At 51.0% G+C, this 27,160-nt stretch overlaps 1 protein-coding gene across 1 annotated transcript; it reads right to left on the bottom strand.

Moving 5' to 3' along the window:
• Positions 1–863: 863 nt before the first annotated feature.
• On the bottom strand, positions 864–25,973 carry GPI (glucose-6-phosphate isomerase). The gene is made up of 18 exons (XM_080908874.1): positions 25,762–25,973; positions 24,970–25,060; positions 24,655–24,723; positions 22,381–22,500; positions 16,916–16,999; positions 16,689–16,835; positions 15,082–15,153; positions 14,471–14,515; positions 12,579–12,632; positions 5,957–6,017; positions 5,602–5,645; positions 5,360–5,512; positions 3,657–3,786; positions 3,421–3,497; positions 2,088–2,216; positions 1,499–1,574; positions 1,325–1,391; positions 864–1,241 (listed from the first exon to the last, which is right to left on the bottom strand). Exons 1-18 carry the CDS (start codon positions 25,881–25,883, stop codon positions 1,106–1,108), a joined length of 1,677 nt encoding a protein of 558 aa, XP_080765000.1. The 5' UTR covers positions 25,884–25,973; the 3' UTR covers positions 864–1,105.
• Positions 25,974–27,160: the final 1,187 nt, after the last annotated feature.

The raw sequence follows: 27,160 nt of genomic DNA, 5'->3' as shown, positions 1-27,160 counted from the left end.
TGGTCAGTAATGTGGCATGATATAGGTGCATGTGCTCTTGAGGTGTTTACTAGTTAGAGCAGAAGCCAGCGCCATCTTAGGGTGCGGCCTTTGTCAATACGGCTCCCTACAATGTACCAAGTCTTTTACTCACTGGCCATCTCGTGAGCCTAATTAACAGGGAGGAAAACAGAATGATGGGACTGTCCCCAGTCTCACAAGGACTCACTGATAGCCAGAATGGAAGACAGTAATGACACCCTGCTAAAATCATCTTCGAAGGGTGTAAGTGAGTTAATCCTCCCCCCCTTTTTTTAAGATTTAATTATTTTATGTGAGTACACTGTAGCTGTCTTCAAACACACCAGAAGAGAGCATCAGATCCCATTACAGATGGCTGTGAGCCACCATGTGGTTGCAGAGAATTGAACGCAGGACCTCTGGAAGAGCAGCCAGTGCTCTTAACCACTGAGCCATCTCTCCAGCCCCATTCCCGGGTTTTGATACCAAAAAGAAACCAAAACAAAAACAACAAAAAACTCACCCAACGAAGCAGAATGACTTTTTCCACATCAACAAGGTGAGAAGCAGAAGGAGTTGAGCACTTACTGAGAGACCAAGTCGATCACCTAACTGTAGGTATCTACTTTACCCAAGCCCTTTGTTTGGCTATCCTGGAACTTACTCTGTGGACCAGGCTGGCCTTGAATTCAAATAGGCCTGCCTCTGCCTCCCGAGTGCTGGGACTAAAAGCGTGCGCCCCCATCACCCAGCTGTCCCCCGCTCTTCTTCACCATCAACCCTCCACTCTGGACCAGCCCACCACTGAGTAAAGAGCCAACCAACACCTGGTTGATAAAGTACCACGTAAGTAAACTTAAGAGTCTGAGCCTCCACTAGGTGCCTTTATTCTAGCTGGGATGTGAATACAGGTCAGAGAACACAGGACGCGTCAAAACCCTTCCACCTGCTTCTACAGGGAGGGCGCACAGAGTGGGCAGATGGCAGTCCAGACCAGCTTCTCCCAAAAGCCTTGTAGTCCAAGCCCGGTGGTGCACTGTGGGTGGGGAGGGGCAGGACCATGCAGTGCATAGTGAGAGGAAAGCTCAGGACCAGTCAGCTGGAGCTACTCTATCTTGGTGTCTCGCTGCTGCTTGATGAAGCCAATCAGTCCGTTGGTGGAGGAATCATGGGAGGTCACGGCAGAGCTGCCATCCAGCTCCGGCTCAATTTTCTTGGCCAGCTGTTTGCCCAGCTCCACTCTGCGAGGGGAGGGTGGGAGAGGAGGATAAGCCCCATGCTGGACACAACCCAAAAGCACAACAGAGATTCCTCAGCAACTCACCCCCACTGGTCGAAGCTGTTGATGTCCCAGATGATGCCCTGAACGAAGATCTTGTGCTCATACATGGCTGCAGAGGACACGGCAGATGGTTGGTGCCTGTCAGGGCCCTTTGTTCTCTTTTTCCCATCCAAGTGACCCCAAGCCAGCCAGCCCATCCTTCCCCTCCCCACTCACCGATCAAGGCTCCCAGAATGAAGGGTGTAAGCTTCGTGAACACAATAGAGTTGGTGGGACGGTTTCCTTCAAAGACCTGCAGGAAACAAGAAATGTCCTCAGCGGTGGGCAGAGGTTCTAGAGCACTCAGCCCTAAATGAGGTGTCTATATACACCACTCCCCTCAAGGCTCAGGTCTCTGCACAAGAGGAGCTGGAAAGATTCTAAGAGCAAGGGTAGCAGATGACTCCAAGGAAACAGTGTCTGTCTGTCTGACCTGTCTGTCTATCTATCTATCTATCCATCCATCCATCCATCTATCTAGCAAAAGAATATAAATTGGGTGGATGGGTGGATCTGAAAGGAATTGGAAGAAGATAAAGAATATTGCCAAAAGATACCGGGCAGGGGACAAAGTCCCCAGGCTAATTCTAGTCCCCAAGTTTTTGAAGAAGAAGGCACTCCATCCCAGAGCATGGGACATTGACTCTGGGGGAACAGACCCTCCTACAGTGTAGGACAACCAGGATCCCCTACTCTGAACCCTCAATGCCATTCCTCTAGACCCCTGCATGTCACCCTAAGGCTGAAGTTCAGGAGCAAGGCAGACCTTATGTGGCAAGAGTTTCTCCAAGTCTTCTGGGCTCTTTCCCGCAGCCTGGAGCTCCTTCCTGGCTTCTTCGGGCAACTTCCCTTTCATCAGGGCCTCAGTCTGGGCCAAGAAGTTGGCCAGGAGGATCTGACAAGAGAGACATAAAGTTACCGTAGCAAGCACCGGAGACTGCCCAGCCCATCTGAGGTGGCATCAGGTCCAGTATGGCCCACTTATTTCACAGCTCAACTGGAGTGAGGAAGGAGGCCACATCAGACGACACAGGAGAGTGACAGCGATTAACTATCCATCCTTCTTTTAGGGGACGGAACCCAGGTTCCCTCTGCTAAACTACAACTCTATCTTTTCTTCAAATTTGAGACTGGTCTTTCAGTCACTCAACTGGCAGATCCTTTCTTGGCCTCCTGAACAGTCACAGGTGTGTGCCACCTTGCCAAGCTGCCCAGCAGAATATTCAGTACGTGATAAGAGGTTCTGCTAAAGACTGTCATTTAAGAGGCATTGACCCCCCCCTCCTTTTCTAGTTGAATCAAGTCAACAGTGTTGAATCACAGCACTGCAGGCACACACTTTGCAATCTCTACATGTGCAAGGCCAAATCAAGAGGATTACCAAGTTCAAGGCCAGCCTGAGTTGCATTGTGTGACCCTGTTGCAAAACAAGACAAAAAGACACTCAGCCACCAGTAAGGAGCCAGAATGTTGGTGCTCAGAGAAGATTCTGCCAGAAATCTGAATGAACAAAGATTTTGTTCCAAGAGTGGCTGTATTCTATCTAGGCTTTAACTTCTTAACTTGACTCAGCCTAAAGTAACCTGAAATGGGAGTTCCAATTGAGTTTTCCCAGTTCAGACTAGCCTCTGGGGGATTGCCATGATTGTTAATTGATACACGAAGGCTCAGCCCACTGTGGGCAGCACCATTCCTACGTAGGACATGCCTAGGACTGTAGGACTGTACAGGAAAACTAGCTAAGCATGAGTCTGAGAACAAACCAGCAAACTGCATTCCCCCATGGTTTCTGCTTTAAGTCCTTGCATGGCTTCCCCCATTCATGGACTGTGACCTCTAAGTCCCAAGATTGCTTTTGCTTAGAGTAGTTTCTCACAGTAGCATAGATGGACGTAATTCAGGCCAACACTTTGAGTTTGGCCCATGACTTCTATAAGATAGGAACCTAGCTGGGCTTCTAATTTTCTGTGTTTCAAGGCAGTAAACTTGTGGTCACCTGCTGTGGCAGTGAGAGAATTAACCTAACTGCTGAGAAGAAAGGCAGGAGGGTTTCCCCACAATCCCAAGAAGCACAAGAACTGTCCAGATAGGCTTTTTACCTTGTGATGCAGTCCTTTCCGTATGGGGTGCTGGGTCTGAACAGGGATGAGGAAATCACAGGGTATCATCTTGGTGCCTGTTAGGGGCAAGGGAACAGTAGTCATCCATACAGCCCTAAAGCCATGGAAGACACCCAAGAAGCCTATAGGAAGCCATTATAAGTGGGAGGTCCCTGATGTCCCATCCCCATCTCACCAGGCATCACATCCACTTGCCCAGGACAGATGGACCCTACCTTGGTGGATAAGCTGGTAGAACGCATGTTGACCGTTGGTCCCTGGCTCCCCCCACACGATGGGGCCTGTCTGGTGGTCGACGCGGGCCCCGGACTTGGTGATGTACTTTCCATTGGACTCCATGTCACCCTGGAATGAGGACAAAAACTCAATCCTCTACCTGTAAGATTTGCCTGTCACAAACTATCTGGATCCTTCCCGGGGTGCATTAGCTTCATGTGGGGAGTCCTGTAAATGTGGGTCCTCAGGCTCCTGAGCTTTCTGTTGTAACACGGAGGCAGGAGGAGCATCTCTTTATTTGGTCTTCCTATAGGTGGCCTAAGGTAGCCCAGGAAGACAGCCCACTGCTCCCTTGACCCAGAAAATCATGCAAATTGAGAAGTCAAAACTTGTTCACTCCTTGGAAAATTGTTGCAGGAGCCCTTGGCACACACCTTTAATCCCAAACTATGAAGGTAAAGCTGGTTTGTAGAAGGAGGAACCCATGTTTGAAAGTGATCCCTAATTGAGCGGCAGACAAAGTGACAAACCAGAGAAAGATTTGACAGAGTAGGATATGCCCAACTCTCACAAAAAGGGAGAGATGAAAGGAAAGCTACGTAGGGCACAGTCCAAAAAAAAAAAAAAAAAGGATGTAATTTTACCGGGAGAGTTTTACAGAGACAGGTTACAGAGAGAACAAGCTAGACACAGGTAAAGACAGGATGAGCCAGAGAATGAGAAGGAGCCAGAAGCTTAGAACAGATCGCTAGGGTTAGTATGAGGCCAAGCAGAGCAATTCAGTAAGAAACTGAGAGAAGCCAGAGTGAATCAGTCAGCTGGGAGAGAAGTTTGAGCCACAACAGCTGAGTTGAATCAGCCAAAGAACTAGGGAGGGGTGAGCTTATTCAGCAGTGAGTCTCAGTGACTAAAAACATTTCAGGCCTAGATTAGACTGTACAGAGGCTAGAGGCTTCCAGGACTAGGCCTAGGTCAGCAGACGGAGGCAGTAGACCTTGGATACAATTACTCAGACAAGTAAAGTCACATTCACAGGAGTCGGCTCGATAGTTAAAGGAGGGTTTCCTGCTCTTCCAGAGAACACAATTTCAATTCCCAGCACACACAACAGGCAGCTCACAGCCACCTGTAACTCCAGTTCTAAGGGGTTCCACTGAGTTCTTCTGGCCTCCGTGAGCACCTTGCACCCATGTGGTGTTCAGTCACATAGAAACATACAAATACACGCTAACGGAAAAGGAGAGAGGAGATTGTGAGCAGGAAGGTGTGCCCAGACCAAACAATAGGGCTGGACACGGGGTCCGAGGCCCCAAAGGGTGCTAATTTTTGTTGCATGTGTTCACAAGTACGGCAAAGTTCTGCTGTAAATCCTCTGGTCACCGAACACATCCATCCATGTGAATAAAGTACACTTGGGCCACAGTATAGGTCACAGGTGCTAGCTCACACCGCCACCCAAAAACCAGCAACGACAGGAGAGAGCCAAAGAGGAATACACATGCTCACAACAAATCCAGGACGCCCCTCACAGTGGTGAAATCCAGCCAATAACACGAATTTAAGGCTTGGTTACTAGGATGTGCCATGAACCCAGCAGCAGAGATGAACCTCAGTCATACCCAAGTGCAAATCGGGGCGGGGGGGGGGGGGGGGCCCGGAACCTGCCACTAGACCTCCCAAAGCCTGGCCCGGCAGCTGGTACCTGCTGGAAATAGGCAGCAAATCGGTGCATGTACTGGTCATAGGGCAACATGGCGTGGGTCTCACAGCCGTAGCAGTTAATATACCAGACGCCCAGTAGAGCCAGCAGGACCGGGGCATTATTCTCCAGGGGCGTCTTGAGGAAGTGCTGGTCCTGAAAGAACGGCAGGGTGAGTTGGGGCCGAGTAGCTGGCAGGGAGAGGAAGGAGGGGGCAGGACCCATACATGTCTCAGGCCACTTACCATCCAGTGAGCCCCGGACAGCAGCTGCTCAAAGTGGTCGAAACCTGTGACACAAAAGCGGCGTCAGCAGCAGAGCCACCCCCATGTCCTCCCGGAGGTTGGTTACAGTCCCTTCTGGAACCAGGAAAAGTGAGACCCTGGAGAAAAAGGGGCCCCGAAGAAAAGCCTCTCTCTCTTCGGCACTGGCCCTGCACATGCTATCAACCCTACTGTCCTTTCTCCCAGTGCTAAAAGACACACGCTCGTAGGCAGAAGCGGAGAGGCCGGAAGCCTGTGGGATAAGGGAGGAATTCAGGGACACGCCACCATCATGCAGCAATACTGCCTCCTGCAGGTGACTCGGGAACACACTCACCCACATGCAGAGCGATGGACAGTCCAATGGCTGACCACAGCGAGTAGCGGCCACCTACCCACTAGGAGAGAGAGAAAGGGCATTAAAGGGGGGCAGGCACACCCTACCCCCTGCCCCCTGCCACACCTGTCCCTGGGAAGCCACTCTTCCACGGGGTACAGCTTGTAGGGCTTGACCCAACCCAACTCTTCCTAGCAAGTCGGCAGGCAGTCTTAGTGACTCTCCACATGGGACCAATCAAAGCCACTGCTGAAGAGTCAAGATGTGACCATGGTTGGCCTTTTCTTCCCGGCAGACCAAAGGCCTCAAACCTCTGTCATCCGTCAGCTCCCGTCTCCTCAGCACTGGCAGACAGCTTTGCCTTCTCAGTGTTGACAGAGCCAGGGCTTTGTACCTGTGCTTAAGTTGCCTCAACATGGCCTGTGGTAGTTCCTACTTCCTCAGTGCTGCCCAAAAGGGCTTCCAATCTGTGCCAAACCTGTTTCCTTAGATGCAGGCCTACACAGACCTCCATACCTGTTCGCAAGCCCATCTCCTCAGATGTTGGCCGACCAAGCACTCGTACCTCGCCCGAACTTACCAGATGAAACACTAAGAGACCCAGGACCCAGGCCCTCAGATACGAACAGACCCCAAACCTCAAACCTGTGCCTCCCTGTCTCCTCAGCCACGGACAGACCCAGACAGCCTCCTTCCTACCAGTGTCTTCCTGGGATCTGACTAAACACTGTCATCCAGAGAAGCACCCCAGAGTGGCAGTGACAAGTCCTGTGGCAGGAGTAGCCTTTTACAACAGAGAACTAGAAACTCACAGGAAACAACAGGAGCGACTTCCTTTAAAGTCTCTCAGGCTGACACAGGACCAGAACGTCACTAGTTGGTAAGGAGAGGTGCTAGACCACGTATCTGTTAGTTGTTTGGATGTATCTTCTGGAGGCCTGAGGTGACAGGCTTCGAGGAAGCTCAGCACAGGGTGTAATGTGAGGAAGGGTGAGAGGCCAAGCTGGAGAACTGCAGTCAAAGAGCTAGGCTCAAATGAAGGTAGAGAAACGCCCGAGGACCCTGAGGTTGTCCTGAGATGATGAGACAGGGGCTGAAGAGGGTCAACACAGGAAGTTCCCACAGGCGGAACTAAAAGACCGTGAAAGACAGTCCATGTCCCTCTGGACAATAAATAACGAACCACAGCGCCCGTCTCACGGGCCTCATTAGGTGTGACACGGGCTCTCAGATCTTGCCTAGCAGACTCAGTTTTAGAACGGGAGTGGAGTGGTCGGCCGTCCTGCCTGACAAGCTTCTGGCCTCAGCTGAGAGAAGGTGAGAGTCACTTGTCTAGCAATTCCAGGCAGGGCTGGCCCAAGCCTCTGAGCCCTCACACTGCACCATGAGTATCCCTAGGGTGACTCAGACTATACGCCAAAGAGAAAGAGAGGCCAAAGACCACGCACCAGCGACTACAGACTAGGGGGCTGAAGATCCCCAGATCTCTGCAACAGCTCCAAGCCTCGACTGGTGAGGACAGTGGTGGACTAGCTTAGAGCACCCCACCTCCTCTATCTGACCTCCAGGCTGACCCAGACATACTGCTACAACTGGTTGTTTCGCCTGCCTGCCTGCCTTTCTTCCCTCCCTCCATGTTTTGTGTCAAGGTCTCTCATGACATGGTCTTGGCCTCTTGAGTATTAGGGTTAGACATAGGTGCCTTAATGCTTTGTTTTTTCTTCTAAATTGTTCTATTTCAGTAGTTTGGGGTGTCTCCGTGTGTGTACGAAGGTCCTTCATTCTCCTCTCGATATGTGGGTCTCAGGAATGCAGTTCAGGTGACTGGGCGTCCGAACCTGCTGGGCCATCTCACCAGCCCCGCTGCGTTTCTCTTACACAACTGCGTCTGACCAATCCCACAGGTCTGGCCAGCCACAAACGTATCTCTGGGCTAGGCTGCCCCACACATTTCACTTCAACAAGCCTAGGGTACTTTAGTGTCTGAGCCCAGGTGATAAGGACACCTCTTCTTGGATCCAAAGATTGACAAGGGAAGCCTGGGAGGCCTGGCTCCACCTACCTGTATCCATCTCCATGGATACGGCAATGCCACCGCCCAATCTTGACTCTCTACCTAAGCCAACAGTCGCAGGTCCATCTTCCCTAGGAGCAAGTTAAGACTCCTTAACCTTTGTGGGGACCCAGCTCTACGCACCGTGCTGTGACGCCAACCGTCTCCAAGTCTAGCAGAGCTTCTCGTTCCTCACATACCCATCCAGCACCACCAGCCTTGGCTCAACCACAGCACCATCCCAACACGTGCGATCCACAGGGCCCTCCTGAGGTGAGACTTACTCAACCACACTTGGGCCTTACCTCGGTGATGCAGGCTGACACGTCCCTGCCACGGACTGAATAATCCCAGGTGTATACTTCTAGCTCCAAAGTCCTTGCTTAGAGGACTGTATATATATATATATATATATGTACATTCAAATTAGGGTTTGCAGATTACCTGACAGATGAACAGCACTTGAACAGTACTACGTGTTTAAGAGGCTCTCCTGCCCTAGCCTCCCAGACCAGTTCCGACTCTCTGTGTTTGATTTTAGCTCAATTCTCATCTGGAAGACCAGGTCCACCCATCTGTGCTGGACCCTTAGGTCCTCAGACCACATCTGGCCGGCTCCACCGAGCAGTATGTGAGCCTGCCTCTCCAGAGCATACCTGGCATGGCCCTGGCTTCTCAAATCACCTTGACCTTGACCTCACTTCTTCAGTGTCTACCCCCATCAAGACTCAGAGGCAATTCCTACCTTTGACTGGACCCAACACCTACCTGTGTTCAATTCCTTGGGCCTCAGTGGTCTACACCTGGCAGATCCTGCCTACCTCTGATGCTGGTCCTCCAGAGCACATCTGATAAGCCAGTGTCGCCCACAGACACTTCAGTTCTAATCCTCACTTCAAAACTGCATCCAACAGGCTGGGTGTGACGGAACACACCTTTAACCACAGCATTTGGGAGGCAGGGGCAGGCGGACCTCTGAGTTGGAAGCCAGCCTGGACTACAGAGCGAGTTCTGCCTACTGATAGATACACTGTGTACCGGGGTCCTCTGCATGTCCTTGGTGAACCAGGGGTACCCAACAGGATGTTGACCATGGCTCAGACCATACCCAGAAGGCCAGGAAAACATGCCTCAGCTCACCGGACCATACCCAATGGGCTAGCTCTGCTTTACCTGTATGTGCTCCTGGGCCTTCAGATCTTCATGTCTACCTGACCCTGAAGGCACACACTCCATGCACCCGACAGGCCAGCTACTTTCTTCCCCGGGTTTGACTATGACTTCCTATCTCACCAGCACGGCCTCCATGGGCTCTCATGAACAAAAGCTTACCTACCAACCTGCTAATCTCACTCCAGATTGACGGACCCGAAAAGCCAACCTCGTGCCTGGCCTTACCCATGAAACTGACCTCCGTGTTCCCATATCCGGCCACACTTCAACATTACCAGGTGAAGTTTCCTACACTGGGCATGACCATACCCGGAAAACCCAGAGACCGCCACTCCCACCATACCTCACGCCCCCCTCTCTCCTCTCAGACGTGCGTTCCGCTCACCTTCATTTCCTCATACAGCACCTCAAAGATCAATTCTTCTCTGGTTCGGAGGCCACATCCGACAGACTGGCTCTGCCCACTTTGCTCAGCCAGACTGACCCGAGAGAGGATTTGCTGACTGACGGCAGTGTCTCACAATCAACCAATCTTTCTACCAGTTCCACAGACGAGGTTACCTGATAAACTCTCACTGTGCATAGCCAAGTTCGGCAGACTTGGGGTTTGAGGCTAGGGTGTGACCTCAGCAGCCTCTCCCGTACCTTACCTAGAAGACCAGGAAGCCACCTCTTGCCAGTGATAATGCATACACCTGTAAGAACCTGACTCAGCACTTTATGGATGGATGGTACGCTCCATCTCTGATACCCCGAACTAACTACCCGTGGACTACCAGAACTACCCAGGGACCGCTTGGCCACACGCCTTTGGCCTGGCTTCAATCACGGCACTTCAGCTCCGATTTGGGAGACTTAGCTCCTCCACCTGTCAGTTCCCCTCCTATTTCACGTGATGCTGGGGGCTGGACCACGCCAAGGAGTGCTATCTCCCACCCCTTGGCGTGACATGCTCTACTTACGTGGGCCTAGCCTGGCTCCTCGAGTTCCAGGGGAAAACCCAACCACTCACTTTTGTCTGATCCCGGCTACTGAGTCCTCAGCCATGGCACCACATTAGAACAGACTCTACCATTCGCCCGAACAAATGCTATTTGCCAAGCCAAACCTCAGGGTTTCCTGCTTCCACGGCGTGACTCTGAAGGCCATGGTCTCCCAACCTTTATGTTTCATGCACCTAATGACACAGTTCCTCAAGTGTCCCTGCCTGTGTCTGGCCTATCTACCCGCCCCAGGCCTTGCCTTTTAATAACCTGTCTACTCTGCCTTCCTCACAAGGCCACCCCTGACACACCCGATGACAGAAAGCAGCCTGTGTCACCTCAGAAGAGCTGGCAAGGACATTGAGGCCTGGGGTCACCTCATCTGAGCAATCAGCTCACTACTATCTGACCCTTCCTTTGTGGAAGCTACTAGAGAGTCTAATATGAGCACATCTGAGACCACCCAGCCTCTTCCTACATGTCCTTCTCCACGTGCCCTTCAGACTTCAATTGCTACAACTATTCTTTTTCGGTTGTTTAAAAACAAGATCTTACTACATAGCTCTGGCTGGCCCAGAGCCCACTATATAGCCTAGGCTGGCCTTGAACTTGTGATCCTCCTGTCTCATGTTCCTAAAATGACAGGGATGCATACCTAGCTGGTGTCATAGCTGGGCTCTCCTAAACCCACTGACACACATCCTTACTCATACATACCTGAGAAAGAGAAACAAACCTTCGAGTGTCAGTCTCAGAGGCCAAACTCAGTTCTCTGATGTGGGACTCAGGCTGTCCCCGAGAAACTCTAAGCTCAGCAGCGTACCTGTACCGGGTCCAGCCTCCAGACACACCAGGCCATGTCATGTCAGACTGTAGTACTCACACATACCTTACTGGACCGGCCTTGAGGACTGGCCCTTCAGGCAACACTGCACTCCTCTGCCTGACGTCTGTCTCACCGGAGAGAGTAACCCAAAAAGCCCAGCCCTGCTCCTGGGATCCCACTGACATTAACCTCCACTGAGCAGTGTCCATCCACACACACCCCTTCTCATGCTGACCCACGAGGTCTCCACAGCCAGCCCTGAACTCCTGCTCCGTGTACCTAAATATCATTCTTTGTCCCTGCCTGCAAGACTCAAATTTCTCTGTCACGTCCCATCAATCTGTATACTGGGCAGTTACAACGGAGGTCCCACTCTGTTTGGGTCCCTGGCCAGCAGGGGCCATTGGCTCCTCCCCATCATCATTTGTTCAGGCGCCAAAGCCTAGGAAGGAAAGGGAAAGGGCCCCCCTCCTTTACCAGGCAGAGAACATTTGTTAGAAGCCGCAGTTTCCCAACAGGGGTTCTCATCTGAACCACAGGGTGTGTACCAAAGATGGTAACAACTGGTCCGTCTACCAAGGAGTTACCTCAGACACAGTAGAGGGCACAGGGTAATCTCTCCTACAAATTACATCAACTGTGGCAATGCATGCCTTAGGAGGCCAAGGCAAGAGGATGACAAGTTCAAGACCCGCCTGAGCTACATTGTGAGCTATAGGCTAGCTTGGACCCTTGTCTCAAAACTGCTTGAAAAGGGGATGGGGAGGGAGTAGCTCAGGGGTCATCTGCTACTATTTAGTATGTGCAGCTCCTAGGCACTGAAAGAAAACCATTCTTTATGTAACTTAAAGAAAGGGGTCTTTGAGAACTTTTAAAGCAAAGTTACCATCTGGCCAACAGTGCCAACAGGAAAAGAGCCTCCAGTCCAAAGGCTGGTGGGAAAATGACCCACCTTCTGGGGTGTACCCCAGACATGTCAGAGAACATGCCTCTGCCCAGCCACTACACCCACAGGACACGGCCAAAAACGCACGGTAGCCCTGCACCCTAAGTCTTCGTAGCCCCTCCTCACAGCACGCAGCAAAGGCAGGTTCCTAGTCATGCCTGGCTCGAGTCCACAGGACTGCCACCTGCAGGGCCACCCGCACGCAGGCCTACCATTTGAAGTGGGCTGCCCAGCCTCGGAGACTACCGTCTCCTCCCTGCCCCACTTCAGCTGTTCCTTCCGGTTTCTTCACAGCCTGCCAGGTCCGGGACCTGCCTTACCCTGCCCTTCAGCCTTTATCGACCGTGGCTGCAGCCTGGAGAAAGGTCACACCTGAGAATAACTCACCTCGGCTAATGGAGAGGCCTGGCTCTGGTTACTTCACAGTGGGTGTGCTGGAAGGCACCCAGGGGAGTATCGTTTCTCCTTGTAAACTAGGAACTGGCCCGCAGACTGAGCCTCCCCTAAGGGTCTCTCTGCCTTTCCCCAAGGGAGTCGAACATGCAGCAAGTGCTTAATAAATGCTGACCTGACCTCACAGGACCCTCCTGTGACTCGGCAAAGGACACACCAAGCACACAGCACAAGGTGCCCGTACTTACATCCCAGAACTCGAACATGTTTTGAGGATCAATTCCAAACTCCTTCACTTTGACCTGGAATATACGAAGGAAGGAGAGGCGAGGGAATGTCTGTTAGAAAGTAAGAGGCACTGCAGGGAGGGAGGAATGACAAACTCCGGGAACCCCTCACCTTCCTTCCATGCCCAGGGAGTAGGCTCTGAGTCGAGGGTAACACCCAAAATTGTTCACTCAGAACTGCACACCAAGCTAGCTCCCCTCCAACAACCGGGGGTCCAGAACCTCCTCTTGGTGTGTAGGGACCAGAATGTAGACCAGCCGCCCCCCCCCCAACATCTGACACTCAAACCCAGAGGCCATTTCCCAGACGGGGCAACAAAGCTTGGACCACTGCTCAGCCCTGCTCCTGAAGATGAAGCCCCCTGAGAAATCCCTAAGGAGACAGCCTTGGTCTCCGTGTCTAGGTCCTCGGCAGGCTCAGACAGATGCCCCATACACCTCTCCTCAGTGGGGATGTCCACTGATTGAGCTTTGCTGACAGAGAGCAGACAAGGCACAGATTAGCAGCCCTGAGACACGTGGGTCCCAGCTCGGCCTTGCACAGCACGGCCACAGGGCGGTGCTTCTCAGAGCAGACCTCACTCTGACTTGCTGAGCCACTCGGAGCATCCCCCACCTCATACAGGCTCAAGGCTAGGCCAACTGTGAGGTGGCAGACACAATCCGGGCTCTAATCCCATCATCGTCACCTCAACCGTCCTTGTAGTGACACAAATCTGGGAATACTGGAGGGGTGATACCGCAGGTAAGAGCATTATGGGCTGGAGAGGTGGCTCAGTGGTTAAGAGCACTGGCTGCTCTTCCAGGGGTCCTGAGTTCAAATCCCAGCAACCACATGGTGGCTCACAAAGGCATGGCAGGCAATGTAGTAAATGCCTTAATCCCGGCACTTAGGAAGAAAATGTGGGTGGCTCTCTGGGGGTTCAAGAACAGCCAGAGCTACACAATCCCTGCCAAAAAAGCTCTTATCTAGGGCTAGCTGCTAGATGGTTCAAAGTAAAGGCACTTACTGCAGAAGCCTAGAGATCGGAGTTTGATCCCATGAACCCACATAATAGAGGCAGGAGAGAACCACAGAGTTGACCTCTGACCTCCAGTGGCGTGTGTGCCCACAGATATCACGTACACACACATGCAAAATAATAAAAGAAAATAATAATTTAAAAGAAGTTACATCGAGCACTGGAAAGATGGCTCAGTGGTTAGGAGCACTTGTTCTTATAGAGGACCGAGGTTCGATTCCCAGTAGGGTGGTTTACAACCATCCCCAACCTCTAGTCCCAGAGGATCTAATGCTTCCTTCTGATCTCTGTGGGCACCTGACATGCATGTGGTATACCGGCATACACGAAAAATACATCTTAAAAAAAGAGAAGTAAGTGAATGGTGGCGGCGTAGGCCTTTAATCCCAGCAGAGGCAGAGGCGGGTGGTTTTCTGTGAGTTTGAGGCCAGCATAGTCTACAGAGAAGTGCCAAGGATGGCCAAGGATATATGTAAAAACCATTTCAAAACAAAACAACAACAACAACAAAAAAAGCACATTCGTTTACCAGGCCTAAGAGCTTTAAGGGAGGAACAAGATTTCTGCACATCCTATGTGGGCAGGGTGCAGGAGGTGGGCAGGAGGCCAGGGAGACGTACGCATCAGTCTGGCCTGGAAGATACGGGAGGACATTTTCCCCCTGACTGCCTGTGCTTCCTCAGGATTACAGAGACTGAAGAGAGACAGTAGGAAAGGCCAACTGGATCTCAGTGAGCCTTCTACACCAGCACCCCAGCCACGAGGCTGCCCCGAACTAGACAACTGAACCTGGTAGATTCTGGGATTTTTCCCACAAGGGCGTGCACTTACCGTGTTCGTAGACAGGGCGACAAAGTGCTTTGCAACTGCGGACGGCTACAAGAGACAGAAGCAGATTATACCAAACCCATCCCTAAGGGTGGAGATGCCCCATCTGGAGAAAACCAGATTCTACACAGGACTAACTATCCTCTCTTTGGCCCTGAAGCTGTTGGTTCATGACTATAATCCTAACACTCAGGAGACTGAGGCTGGAGGATTGCCATGAGTTCCAAGACCAGCCTGGACTGCATAGCAAGACCATGCCATAAATCAAAAAAAGTTGTGTAATAGCCACAAGCGCGGCCAAGGAGTAAAGTGTAGATGGGTGTGGTTCCTGGGAAGAAAGATGATACGAAAGCTAAGGGGACTTAAAGAAAGGATCCTCAGTCCCAACATGGAAACTGTTAAAAATAAATAGAAGGAAGAAAGGGCTCTTAGACAGTTGGAGCAGGTTCTGCTAATGCCAAAGCTGTAAGGAAAAGAAGCCAGAAAGGCCTCCTCCTGTTTATACCTCAGCAGAAAGGGCAACTGAGGGAGGGGGAAGGAACACATACTGCACTCTGTGAAAGAACTCAGGACACCCACCCACCCACCGCCTCCAGGAGACCCCGCCCACTCACATCCTTGGCGGCTTCAAGAAACCACTCCTTTGCTGTCTCTGCGTTGGTGATGGTCTCCTGGGTGGTGAAGGTCTGTAATGGAAGGTGTGGCGGTCAGCACAGTCCAGGATGGGCAGCAGAGGTCACACTGGCTACTCATCAGCTACACATGCTATAGGCATCCACAAGCATACGTCACAGCAGCACCTCCAGCAGCACCCTATTATTACATCTAAGCACGGAAGGACCCCCCCTCTCCACAAAACCCCCAGGCATCACCCAGAGAGGGGCTGAGTATACACTGAGCTTTCTTCAGTCCGGCCTAGGCTGGGTCTCACAATTCAGATGGGAATTCTACTTTTCAACTTTATTACATTTATTCAGTGTGTACGTGTGTGTACGTGTGTGTGTGTGTGTGTGTGTGTGTGTGTGTGTGTGTGTGTGTGTGTGTACAGGCATGAGAGTGCCACAGGTACATGTGGTGGAGATGAGGAGACAACTTTTTGGGAATAATTGTCTTCAACCATAGGGGACTCAGGATCAAACTCAGGTCATCGGGCTTGACGGCAAGCCCCTTTACCTGCTAAACCATTTTACTGACCCTCAAATGGACATTTTATTATTTTGTGTGTTAGGATAAACAAGGTGTACAGGATAATAAATAAAGTCTAAGTTATCAAGCCAGGGCTCTGAAATCAGAAAGGCATAAACATGTCAGGTGTGGTGGGACATGCCTGCATCCCCAAAACTCAGGTGGCTGAGACAGGAGACTACACTCAGCTAGTAAAGACCCTGCTTCAAAAACCTAAAAAGAGAGGGTGGAAAAAAAAAACTGAGGAGGAAGAGAGAAGGTAGGAATAGACAGATCTGTTAAGAAAGAAAACCAGGGGCTGGAGAGATGGCTCAGTGGTTAAGAGCACTGTGTGCTCTCCCAGAGGTCCTGAGTTTAATTCCCAGCAGGCACGTGAGGCTTACAACCATCTGTAAGAGATCTGATGCCCTCGTCCGGTGTGTAGGTTTATAAAGAGATGGAACACTCACACACATAAAGTAAAATAAAAAAAAAGGAGGGAAGGAAGGAAGGAGGGAAGGAAGGAAGGAAGGAAAATCACCCAGTACTTAGGAGGCAGAGGCAGGCAGACCTCTGAGTTCCAAGACAGCCAAGGCTATACAAGGCGGGTAAGGGTGGGGAGGAGGTAGTTTCAGACGCATGTTGGTGGCAAGAACCTCTCTGTAATGTACTAGAGAAGCTGAGGCAGGAATATCTAAAATTCAAGGTGGACGGCAGTGTGAATTCAAGGCTATCAAATAACTAAGAGAAGGCCTATCTCAACATAAAGGGCTGGGCGTGCAGTCCAGTGGTAGAGTGCTTGCTTAGCTTTCAAGAGACTCAGAGGTTGCACGCACGCAAGCTCAGGCAAAGATCACATAAAGTGGGTATGGCCTGTGACAAGAATCCAAACTGAACAGGTTCAGGCTTTTATTAGATAAACCCCGTTTGCTGCCAGACATGGGAACCATCTGAGGGCAGCTGTGCTAATCAGATCCACAAAGCGCCATTCAGACTCCTTCCTGAGACTTCTATCGCCCAGGGCAACCACCCATCCCCCCCACCCCCAGTGCCGTACCTTGGAGGCAATTATAAACAGGGTAGACTCAGGTGTCAGGCTGGCCAATGTTTTGGCAATGTGGGTCCCGTCAATGTTAGAGACAAACCAGACTCGGGGGCCTCCTTTAGAGTAAGGCTTGAGAGCTTCAGTCACCATGAGGGGTCCCTGCAGGAAGAGAGGGCAAGGTTCTAGGGAGTCTGTTCCCAACCTTCACCCTATCCCAAGGTGAGCTGGGCGCTCCTTACCAGGTCAGAGCCTCCGATGCCGATGTTGACGATGTCTGTGATGGATTTGCCGGTGTACCCTTTCCAGTCCCCACTCCGGACCCGCTGTCACAGAATCAGATGTCATTAACCCAAATGGCACAGCTCAAAAATGTCACCTTTTTTTTTGAGTGTTGTGTCCTGTATTGTATCCCTATAGCTATACGACAACTGCTAGGCCCTGTCAGGAGCCTCTGGAGGGCACAGAACCAGATCCCTGTCATATTCTGTGACATGTTACCCTGTAGTTCTGCTATACACCATTTAAACAGACTCTAGGGGAAGCAGGGCTTTCTTGTCTCAGACTCCCCAGTGTTTATTTCAAATGGCCCCCGAAACTCCCTGTCTCAAGGCAGGCTTGGCTTCCTAACTCTGCGACAGAAAGCAGAAGCCACCTGTTTATCTCATGGCATAAAAATGCTTGCACAAGGCTGGAGAGATGGCTCAGTCATTAAGAGCAAGAGTTGCTCTTCCAGAGCCAGGTTCAGTTTCCAGCACCCACCCATATGGCAGCTTACAACGTCTGAAACTCTGGTTCCAGGGGATCTGCTGATGTTTTCTGAGCTCCATAGGCACCACACACACACAAAAGTGCACACAAGCACTCACACACACCGACAGAAAGCTGAGATGTTCTAATCCAGTCTCACACTCAGCGACTGTGACGTAACTACTTCTGTAGGGCCTCTCCCATCATTTCTGCTCAGTACCATAAGCACCTGCTTTGAAAACGTTACTTTTGCTTGCTCAATTGAGCTACTCCAGTTGCTCTGCAGGATGCTGTAAGCACCCGATTTGACGATGTTTTGTTATCTGCCGTTAACTTTTGCTTGCTATGTACTTATTAAACCTACTTACTCAAAGACCAAAAGCATGTGTATTGTAAACCGTTCTCTGTATGAAAACATTCCCAACCAGAGAGCCTGTTATGTTCTCATTGCCAAAGTGGAACCCACGGTGGTCTCACAGTGATGCTTTTGACAGGTCTTGACTGGGGAAAGCAACCAGCCTCTTACATAGAGATCCAAATAAATGTGGGTCAAATCCTGGACCTTGCACACACTCGGCAAGTACTCTACTACTGAGCTTAATCCCCACCCCATACGGTTTGAGACAGAATTGAATTATGTATATGCCTGCGATCCCAGCAATCGGGAGGCAGAGGCAGGAGGATCTGAGTTCCAGGCCAGCCTGGTCTACAGAGTGAGTTCCAACACAGCCAGGGCTATGTTGAGAAACCCTGTCTCAAAATTAAACAAAGGAAAAAAAAAAAAACAAAAATCGTTTGTTGGTCTGTATATGTATCTCAATTGATAGAGGGCCTACCTAGCAGGTACTAAGTCCCAAGTTCAGTTCCCTAGCACTGTATAAACTCAGCACGGTGGCTCACACCTGCAATTCCAGCACTCCAAAGGCAAGAGAACGGGAGTCCAATGTCAGATCGAGTTGGACTACATGAGACCCTGTCTACAAAGGTCTTCTAAAACTTCAGACAGGGCTGGAGAGATGGCTCAGTGGTTAAGAACACTGAGTCCAAAGTTCAAATCTCAGCAACTACATGATGGCCCACAACCATCTGTAATGAGATCTGGTGTGTCTGAAGACAGTTACAGTGTACATACATATATATAATAAATAAATAAACATTATAAAAAAACCCAAAACTTCAGAGAAATGGGCAGGGAATGGTGACACACGCCTTTAATCCTAGAACTCCAGAGGCAGACAGTGTCAAGTCTGTGAGTTCGAGGCCAGCTTGGTCTACAAAGTGGGTTCCAGGACAGCCAGGGTTACAGAGAGAAACTCTATCTCAAAGGAGGAAAAAAAAAATCAAAGCCAGGCTGCAGACATGGTTCAGCGGTTAAGAACATTCACTGCTCTTCCAGAGGTCCTGAGCTCGTTTCCCAGCAACCACATGGTGGCTCACAACCATCTGTAATGGGATCTGATGCCCTCTTCTGGTGTGTCTGAAGACAGCTACAATGTATAATAGATATAATATAATACAGTATATATAATAAATAAATAAATAAATCTTAGGGGGAAAAAAAAAAGGATCCAAGGGCCTTAAAGAATCATTCCCAAGCCGTGAGAATGAATTAATCGACTGCCCAGCCTTGTCCTGCTTGCTGGATTATTCCTACATTTCTGGCACTCAGGAAGAAGATGGAGGCAGGGTGGTCAGGTGTTCCAGGCCAGCCTCAAATACATAGTGGTACTGCCTCCAAAATAAAACACAGGCCCACCTACACCAACAGGACTATCAACTCTTCTGTCTTCCCTCTCTCTAAAGTGGTCCTTCCATCGGCTCCCCCGTGCCTGGCTCATCGCCATATAGTGGATGTCTTCACACTTCATCTTCAAATGAGGGATGCGTGAAAGGAAACAGGCTTGTGTATGCATGCACCTAGCTTAGCTGACCGTTTGCTTCTGTCTGCTACTGTAATGGCTTATATAAGGCCTCCGGAGAAAGGGAGTGTGTGGGGGGGTGGGGAGGGAGGGAGCTTTGCTCTTTTGTCACAGGTTCTAACCCTAACCCCAGGCTGGGCTTGAACCCAAGACAACCCTCCGGCTTCAGGCTCCCAAGTGCTGAGATTATAGGTGTGAGCCACCACTCAGATTTTTTCAAACATCTCTGTGTGCACGTAGCTCAGTGGTAAACACTTGTCTAGCATGCCAAAGCGCCGGCTTCTATCCCCAGCAACACAAGAAAAAAAATCAAAAGATGGTATCAAGACTGCCACAAGAAGGCCCTGTGTGGTGGAGCACACCTCTGATCACGGTCCTTAGGAGGCAAAGGCAGGTGGATCTCCGTGAGTTCAGAGCAGGCCTGCTCCAGGCCAACCAGTGCTACCCCAAAACTGCCATGGAAAATATCCCATCAATTCCAGACAACGACACCAAGCTTGTGGGTCTTCTAGACTTATTTTATGCGTATTCCTGGTGCCCAGAGGTCAGAAGAAAACACTGGACCCACTGCGATTGGAGTTACAGACAATTGTGATGCACCCCGCGGGCGCTGAGATTGAACCCGGATCCTCTGCAAGAGCAGCCAATGTTGTTAACCAAGGAGCCCTGGCTCCAACCCCAGAAAATAATATTTAGCTGCTCAGCTTCTCCCGCAGTCTCACAAGCAAAGTACTGTCCGCTCGCACACATAAATTATGAGAAAAAAAAAAGACATTTCCAATGCAAGTTCACACCGCCTTTCTTCCTGAACACGGGGTGTTAGGACTCATGCCATTGTTGTTTTTTAAAAATCCTTGTCACCACAGGGCCCCAGGCTGGCCTCCTGAGTGCTGGGTGATAGGGTGTGACCAATAATTAACCGGACAGCCGGACAATACAGCCAGTCACTAACAAACCTGATAAACCAGGGAGGTTTTCTTTCGGTTTATTTCCTGTTTATTGAGTGATATTCTGATACACTGATTTACCTCACAAGCAGGTGAGAGTTTGGGATAGCCATTGTTTCAAACAGTAGCCATTTCTCTTTACAAGTGCGAGACTGTCACATGGTAGGCTCGCTGGCCCTGACCTCTGAGCTCTCCGGCCTCAGCTTCCCCAGGGCTGGGCTCAGCAGCAGCAGCACTGTCTGTACTGTCTACTTTTGAGAGGATCAGTCACAGGAAGCAGAATTCTTCACCAGGACTACATGCTTTGTTTGCTTCTTCATTTGACACGGGGTCTCTCCACATAGCCCAGGCTGGCCCAGAACGGGCAAACCTTTCTACTTCAGGTTCCCTGTGCTAGGGTTACAGGAATCATCCAAGCTGTGCATTTGGAACTAAAAATACCTGGTCAGTCTGGAGTTAGCCAACCAAACAGAACAGCCAGCTTTAAGGGGGGTGTCAATTCTGCAACAGCATTAGAGGGGACTAACACCCCACTGTCCACACGGTAAGCCTGGGCTTACACAGTGTGATCAGAATACTGGGCTCCCACCCTGCCACACAGATGGCCAGGAATATCCTTCACATTCAAAACATTGGGGACATTCTGAAAGCCAGAATCCCACCAGGGGTTCCTAGTTTTCCCCATCTCAGGAAGCCCTATATGCGGGTGTCACCAGGCCTTTAAGATAAAGGTCATAATTTCAGGTCTGAAAATGGCTCTTGGCCAAGGCAAGCCGACTTTGACCGGACACATGTGAGAGCAGTTGCTTTCAGACACAAGTCCAGAACGCTTACAGACGACCAGATGATCACTCTCTGAGCACGCCCAACACCATACAGGCACGCACAACCACACACGCACACACCCACAGCGCCCGCCCACGCATCACCCCTGCGCTCCAGACTTGAATCACGTCTGCCAGCCAACCCTTGCAGGATTACCCTGGGGAATATACACCAAGGCCACAAAAGTTTATTTAGGTTAGGTTAGCTGGTCTCTAAGGCAACCCATGCTGCCCCACCCCCAACCCCATATACACAGATAGTCAAGGAGGTCAGACGGGCACGGTATATAGTATGTCTTTAATCCCAGAACTAGGAAGGCAGAGGCAGACAGATCTCTGTGAGTCTGAGGTTAGTCTGGTCTACACAGGCCAGTTCCAGGCTAGCCAAGGTTAGACCCTGCTAGGAAAGACTGACAGGAGGAAGGAAAACAAGGGGGCATGCATACATATGGTGTAGTTATATGCATAAATACAGACCCAGGACATGCTTTACATCTTTAAACTGCACATCAGCTGTGGGGAGGGAAGAAGAGTGTAGCTCAGTTGGCAGAGCTCTTTCCTGTCACATAAAGCCTCAAGCTTGAGGAGCCGCACCCAACGCCCTCTGCACCAAGTAAGAGATTGTGGTGGTGCACACCTATAGTCCCAGACCTTGGGGGATGAGAAGAGCTGAGGGAAATTCAGGTCTTAGCAGAGATGGCAGGGTCAGCAACCACACAGGTCACCCCCTCCTAAGGAGGCTACTCAGACTAAGTCCTGCCTCCAGGGAAAGTATACTGGCTGGTTTTGAGTCAACTTGACACAAACTGGAGTTATCACAGAGAAAGGAACCTCAGTTGAGGAAATGCCTCCATGAGATCCAGCTGTAAGGCATTTTCTCAACTAGTGATCAAGGGGGGAGGGCCCAGCCCATTGTGGGTGGTGCCACCCCTGGCCCAGCCCATTGTGGGTGGTGCCATCCCTGGGCTGGTAGACCTGGGTTCTATAAGAAAGCAGGCTGAGCAAGCCAGGGGAAGCAAGCCAGTAAGTAACATCCCTCCATGGCCTCTGCATCAGCTCCTGCTTCCTGACCTGCTTGAGTTCCAGTCCTGACTTCCTCTGGTGATGAACAGCAATGTGGAAGTGTAAGCTGAATAAACCCTTTCCTCCCCAACTTGCTTCTTGGTCATGATGTTTGTGCAGGAATAGAAACCCCAACTAAGACAAATAGCTACAGGCTCAGATTCCTGAACACACGTCAGAGGAGTCTAGGCTAGCATTAGCTTACCTGGCAGAAAGACTTCATCTTGTCCAGCACCTTGTTGACCTCTGGCATCACATCTTTGCCATCCACCATGATGGGTGTGTTGGATCGGTTCCGAAGGGCCACGTGCAGCACTGCCCGATCCTACACATGAAGCACGAAGGTCAGACAGTGAGGAGCACCACATTCCCTAGAGCTAGAGTGGTCCCAGCTGGGGAAGGGACAGTGGCAGTCAGCCCTCTGCACAGGACAAGCAGGTCCAGGCATGCACTATCACCGTCTTGGGGCTGGAGAGATGGCTCAGTGGTTAGAGCACTGACTGCTCTTCCAGAGGTTCTGAGTTCAAATCCCAGCAACCACATGGTGGCTCACAACCATCTGTAATGGGATCCGATGTTCTCTTCTGGTGTGTCTGACAGCTACAGTGTACCCACATACATAAACTAAATAAATCTTTAAAAATAAAAATTAAAAAAAAAGGAAAAAAAAATCAGTGCCTTGTACAGAGAGCCTGGGAGTGAAAGCCATTCTGGGACTCTTGAGGACAGAAAATCCTGTAACCCCCGCCCCCAACTTGTATGCTGTGAACAGTCAGAAGCAGATATAGCAGGAGCTGTCGGTGCCTGAAACAACCCCTAAGGGCCTGAAGGACCCCAGGGCATGAAAGGCCTGACTAAAGCTGAATGATGTACATATAGTGATGTGGACACAGATCAGAGCAATAAGCTCCTTCAGCCATAAACTCAGCACCCCCTGAGAGAGCTTCTTGTTTCTGGCACCTTCTAAAAAACGTCCCAAGGCCTCAGGATGTGAAGCAAGACAGGCAACAGAAGCTCCCGCTCACCAGCCTCACAACCGCCTCAAACTAAAACCAGAACAGAAGTCTGCAACAGGTGCCAAGCGGCTCACCTGGCCCCGGCAGCTAAAGGCAATAGCAGTCACTGGGACAAATGTCCCAGATGCTCAGGAAAGCCACTTCAATCCTGAGAGAGGCTCCCCGTGTGGGGGAGGGTCTGAGGCCACCCCACCCACCTTATCTATCTAGTCTCATCCCTTCCCATGTTCCTTAAGCAAACGCACACCTTCCCCCCTCAAAGGAAGCCCTCCTTGACTGTGGCCTACCTTGTATCACACAAGCCCAGCAGTGGGAGATCAGCCACTTCTAATCGCACCCCTGACCTCTAAGCCTTCCTCCTCACATGTAAGAAAGGACCCAGGGCTGAAGAGATGGCTCAGCAGTTAAGAGCACATGCTTGCCAGGTGGTGGCAGCACACACCTTTAGACCCAGCACTGCGGAAGCAGAGGCAGGAGGATCTCTATGAGTTCGAGGCCAGCCTGATCTAAGTAGTGACTTCCAGGACAGCCAGGGGTACACAGAAAAACACGGTCTCGAAAAACCAACCAACCAACCAAACGAACAGAGCACATACGACTCTTCCAAAAGGCCAGAGTTATATTCCCAGCGCACACACACACACACACACACACACACACACACACTCACACTGGGTGGCTCCCAACCATCCCTAACTCCAGTTCTGGAAGAACCTGGCAGCTCTCTAGGTACTTGTACCCCTGTACACAACCCCACACACTCATAATTTAAAAAAAAAAAAAAGTAGATGCTAACTTTTTCTTTTGGGGGAGGGTTTGCAAGGACAGAGGGAGGATATGAGGGGTCAGGGAGATAAGAGGAACTGGGGTGTGTGATGTGAATCCAGAAAAAAAAAATTAAAAAGAAAAACCAAAACGGGGTGGAACTCGGGTCATTCAGTAAAATAATATTTTCTAGAGAAAAAAAAAAAAAATCCACACTGAGAATTCTCGGCGTGGAATTCTCAGGGTGGAGTGTTTACTATGCCTGAAGGCTTCCACACCAAGTCAGGGCCAGGATTTTCCAACCCTTTTCTTACCCTCCTATTTACTCCTACAGCCAAAGAAACTAAGGGCTTTGGTGACATTATTCCCCTTGTCAACAGTACACCCAGGAGCAAGGATCCATCGGAGTATCAAGGTTTCTTTCCCTCCAAGAGAATGTCTCAGCCAGCCTTAGGCAAATCCCTCCCTGGACACCAGAACAGTGCCAATTTGCTTGCCAAGTCCAGACTGCCAGTCTCAAAAGAAGCCACACCCCAACGCTCTGCAACACCCCCCCCCCCCCGTGCCCGAAGAAAAGCCTTTAGCACCTTCATGAGGCAAAAGCATTGCTTAAGAGTAAGGGTGAAGACACGGGGTGATGCTGATAGCGGTCTCGTGGGCAAAGGGAAGGAAGAGGCCCGGGGTGGGGAACTGCTCACCTCGGTGTAGTTGATCTTCGAACCACCGAACATGTTGCTCCGTGCGGCCTCCACGCCTCTGGACTTGGCCTAGGAAGAGAAGCCACTGAGGCCTTGTATCCTATCCTCATTGTCTATCCCAAGTCCAACCATCCCCCTCCCACAGTGAGGATGACGGATGTTCATTCATAGCCAGATTCCTTTCCCACTGTCTGCTTAAAGAGCAGGGCCCGGAGAACCCAGGGATACCACTCCACACCTAGACCTAGAACCCAAAACAAACCCCAGGCTCCCATACTCAAACCAGACATCCCAGTTCCCCAATCAGAGCCTTACCAGGTCCACCAGCATCTGCATCACCTCCTTGTTCACAAGGTTCTTGGAGTAATCCACCAGAATATGCCCATGGTTGGTGTTGAGGTTCAAGCTGCAAGAAGATGGGGAAGCTGCTGGTCGCACCCCAGGGCCAGTGCCTGGCCACAGAGGCTAACCTGTAGCAGTACAGTGCAGGAAGCCAAGATGTAGGCAGATCCTGAGCCAGAAGCGTGGTTTAGATGGAGGAGGGTGCAGCTGCCCTGCAGAACCGCAGTTTCCCCCATGGAGAGGTATCAGGGACTTCCAGTGAGGAACCACAGGTGGCCATCCCATGTCCCTTGCCTCCTAGCATCAGTGACAAGGCATGCTGGGAGGCATCACACGTAAGATTTCTTCCACCCTCCCTTCTATTTTGCAGGCGTTCACAAGTCTCTCTGGCTTCTACATCGTGCCTCCGCCGGTCTATTTTTACACCGTGGCTCCCAGGAAATCTCAGCCTACCCACCCTACCCGACCAAAGCCCACTAGGAGCAGGTGGGAGGGGACAGCTCTCTCGTGCCGGTCGCGCCAGCGACGGCTCCTCCTCACGGGCGGTTAGAAATCCCTATTTAAATGGCTGAGACTGAGAGGCGGGGGCGAGAGGGTCCCCAAGGAGGAGCCGATTCCTCCTAATGACTAAGCAGCCTCGGCCCTCTGGCCAGCACGCGGGTCCCAAGTACCCACTCCAAGGAGGCATCAAGGACAAAGTGCGGCCCCGGCCTGGGTCCTGCGGGGCGGCTGGGGGTCCCGGGAGCCCCGACCCCGTGCGTGCACCTGAAGTGGTTGAAGCGCTCCGGATCCGCTTCAAAAAGTTCGCGCAGCTTGAGGTTGGCAGAGTTCGAGCGGTGCCACTCCAGCAGCTTCTGGAACTGCGGGTTCCGGGTAAGCGCAGCCATGGCGGGACCCAAAAGGTACACGGAGCAGGATGTGCACGGAAGAGGAAAGGAAGAGGAGCGGCAGCGCGCAGCAAGTCAGTGCCAGTGCGCGCAGCGGGCTTTATGGCGCAGGCGTCCGGCCCCGCCCCTCCGGGCCCCGCCCCCGGCCCCGCCCAGTCCCGCCCCTGTCCTCCGCGCCCGCTAGACGACCTTGCGGGCAGCTGTAGATCTGGGGGCCTCTGCTGGCCTCTTAGTAACACAAGTGTAGCCACTTGCTCTGTCCCTTGGCTGGCTTCTGTGCGGAAGTGACTTGAAGGGCAGAGGCGGAGTTTCATTCATTCACGTATTCAATTCAGCAGAACGCTATGGAACACCTTCCTGGTTAGAGGAAAGAACTAAGTAAAGTGTTGTGGGTACAAAAGCCAAATAAGTAAATAGAATTTATGGGATTTCAGGGCCGGCAAGGGCTCCTGAGAAGAGGCAAACTGGACGAGGCACGGGAGATGAATCTGTGATTAAAGAGCACAGTTCTCCTGCAGAGGACCTGTTCCCAACACTCATAACTGCCTGTAACAACCGCTGCAGGTGCCTTTGAATACCAACAGCACTTGCATTCTCCTGTACATATCCACCCCACACACATAATTAATAGTCAAATTATATATCCATCCCCCACACATAACTAACAATAAAATCGTATGTCCACTCCCACACATAATTAATAAAATGTCCGCCACACATAATAATTAATAGTAATGAAATTCTATGTATCTATTTTAAAGGCATGTTGGAGTTAAGCATTTCCTTTAAATAGATGGTTAAGAAAATATTCGCCCTTTATTAGATTTGAGTAAAAATATGAGGGGGGGGGGGAAGGAACCAGTTTGCTACCTGGAAGGAAAGTGTTCTGTCAAAGAGAAGAGACACTGCGAAATCTGAGACAAGAGCACAGACAGATGTCCCCACACGGAAGGTACATGTGGATGGAGTGGAGCGGATGAGGGGAAGAAATCATAGAGGTGACATTAGACAGGAGGGAATTCCCCAGTGGCTTACAAATCGTGAGAACTGTGCGCTTTGTTTAAAGATGAGAAGCCACAGAAAGAGTCTACGTGGAGCAGGGACTTTATCTGACACTCTGTATAAAGGATCTGAGCTGAACAGGAGCTCTGCGGAATAACGCAGGTCCTGAAGGAGGCGCCTTCAGTCCAGGCAGGAGAAGATGGACTTGCAGCGTGGGAAGAGTGAGGCATCCAGTAGTGCTTGGAGAGAAAGGTCAAGATATCCACTTTAGAATG

The sequence above is a fragment of the Micromys minutus genome, assembly GCF_963924665.1.
Source record: "Micromys minutus genome assembly, chromosome: 32".
Classification (NCBI taxonomy): Eukaryota; Metazoa; Chordata; class Mammalia; order Rodentia; family Muridae; genus Micromys; species Micromys minutus.
The sequence above is the reverse complement of the archived record's forward strand: the minus strand, read 5'-3'. Positions and strand labels throughout refer to the sequence as shown.

Bases quoted from the DNA above. Each gene is read 5' to 3' on its own strand.
- GPI (XM_080908874.1), bottom strand. From the start codon at position 25,883: ATGGCTGCGCTTACCCGGAACCCGCAGTTCCAGAAGCTGCTGGAGTGG. The intron at 5,646-5,956 runs GTGAGTGTGTTC...TTTGTGTCACAG, and splicing joins GTCCATCGCTCTGCATGTGG to GTTTCGACCACTTTGAGCAG. The intron at 3,498-3,656 runs GTAGGGTCCATC...TGCCCCTAACAG, and splicing joins CTACCAGCTTATCCACCAAG to GCACCAAGATGATACCCTGT.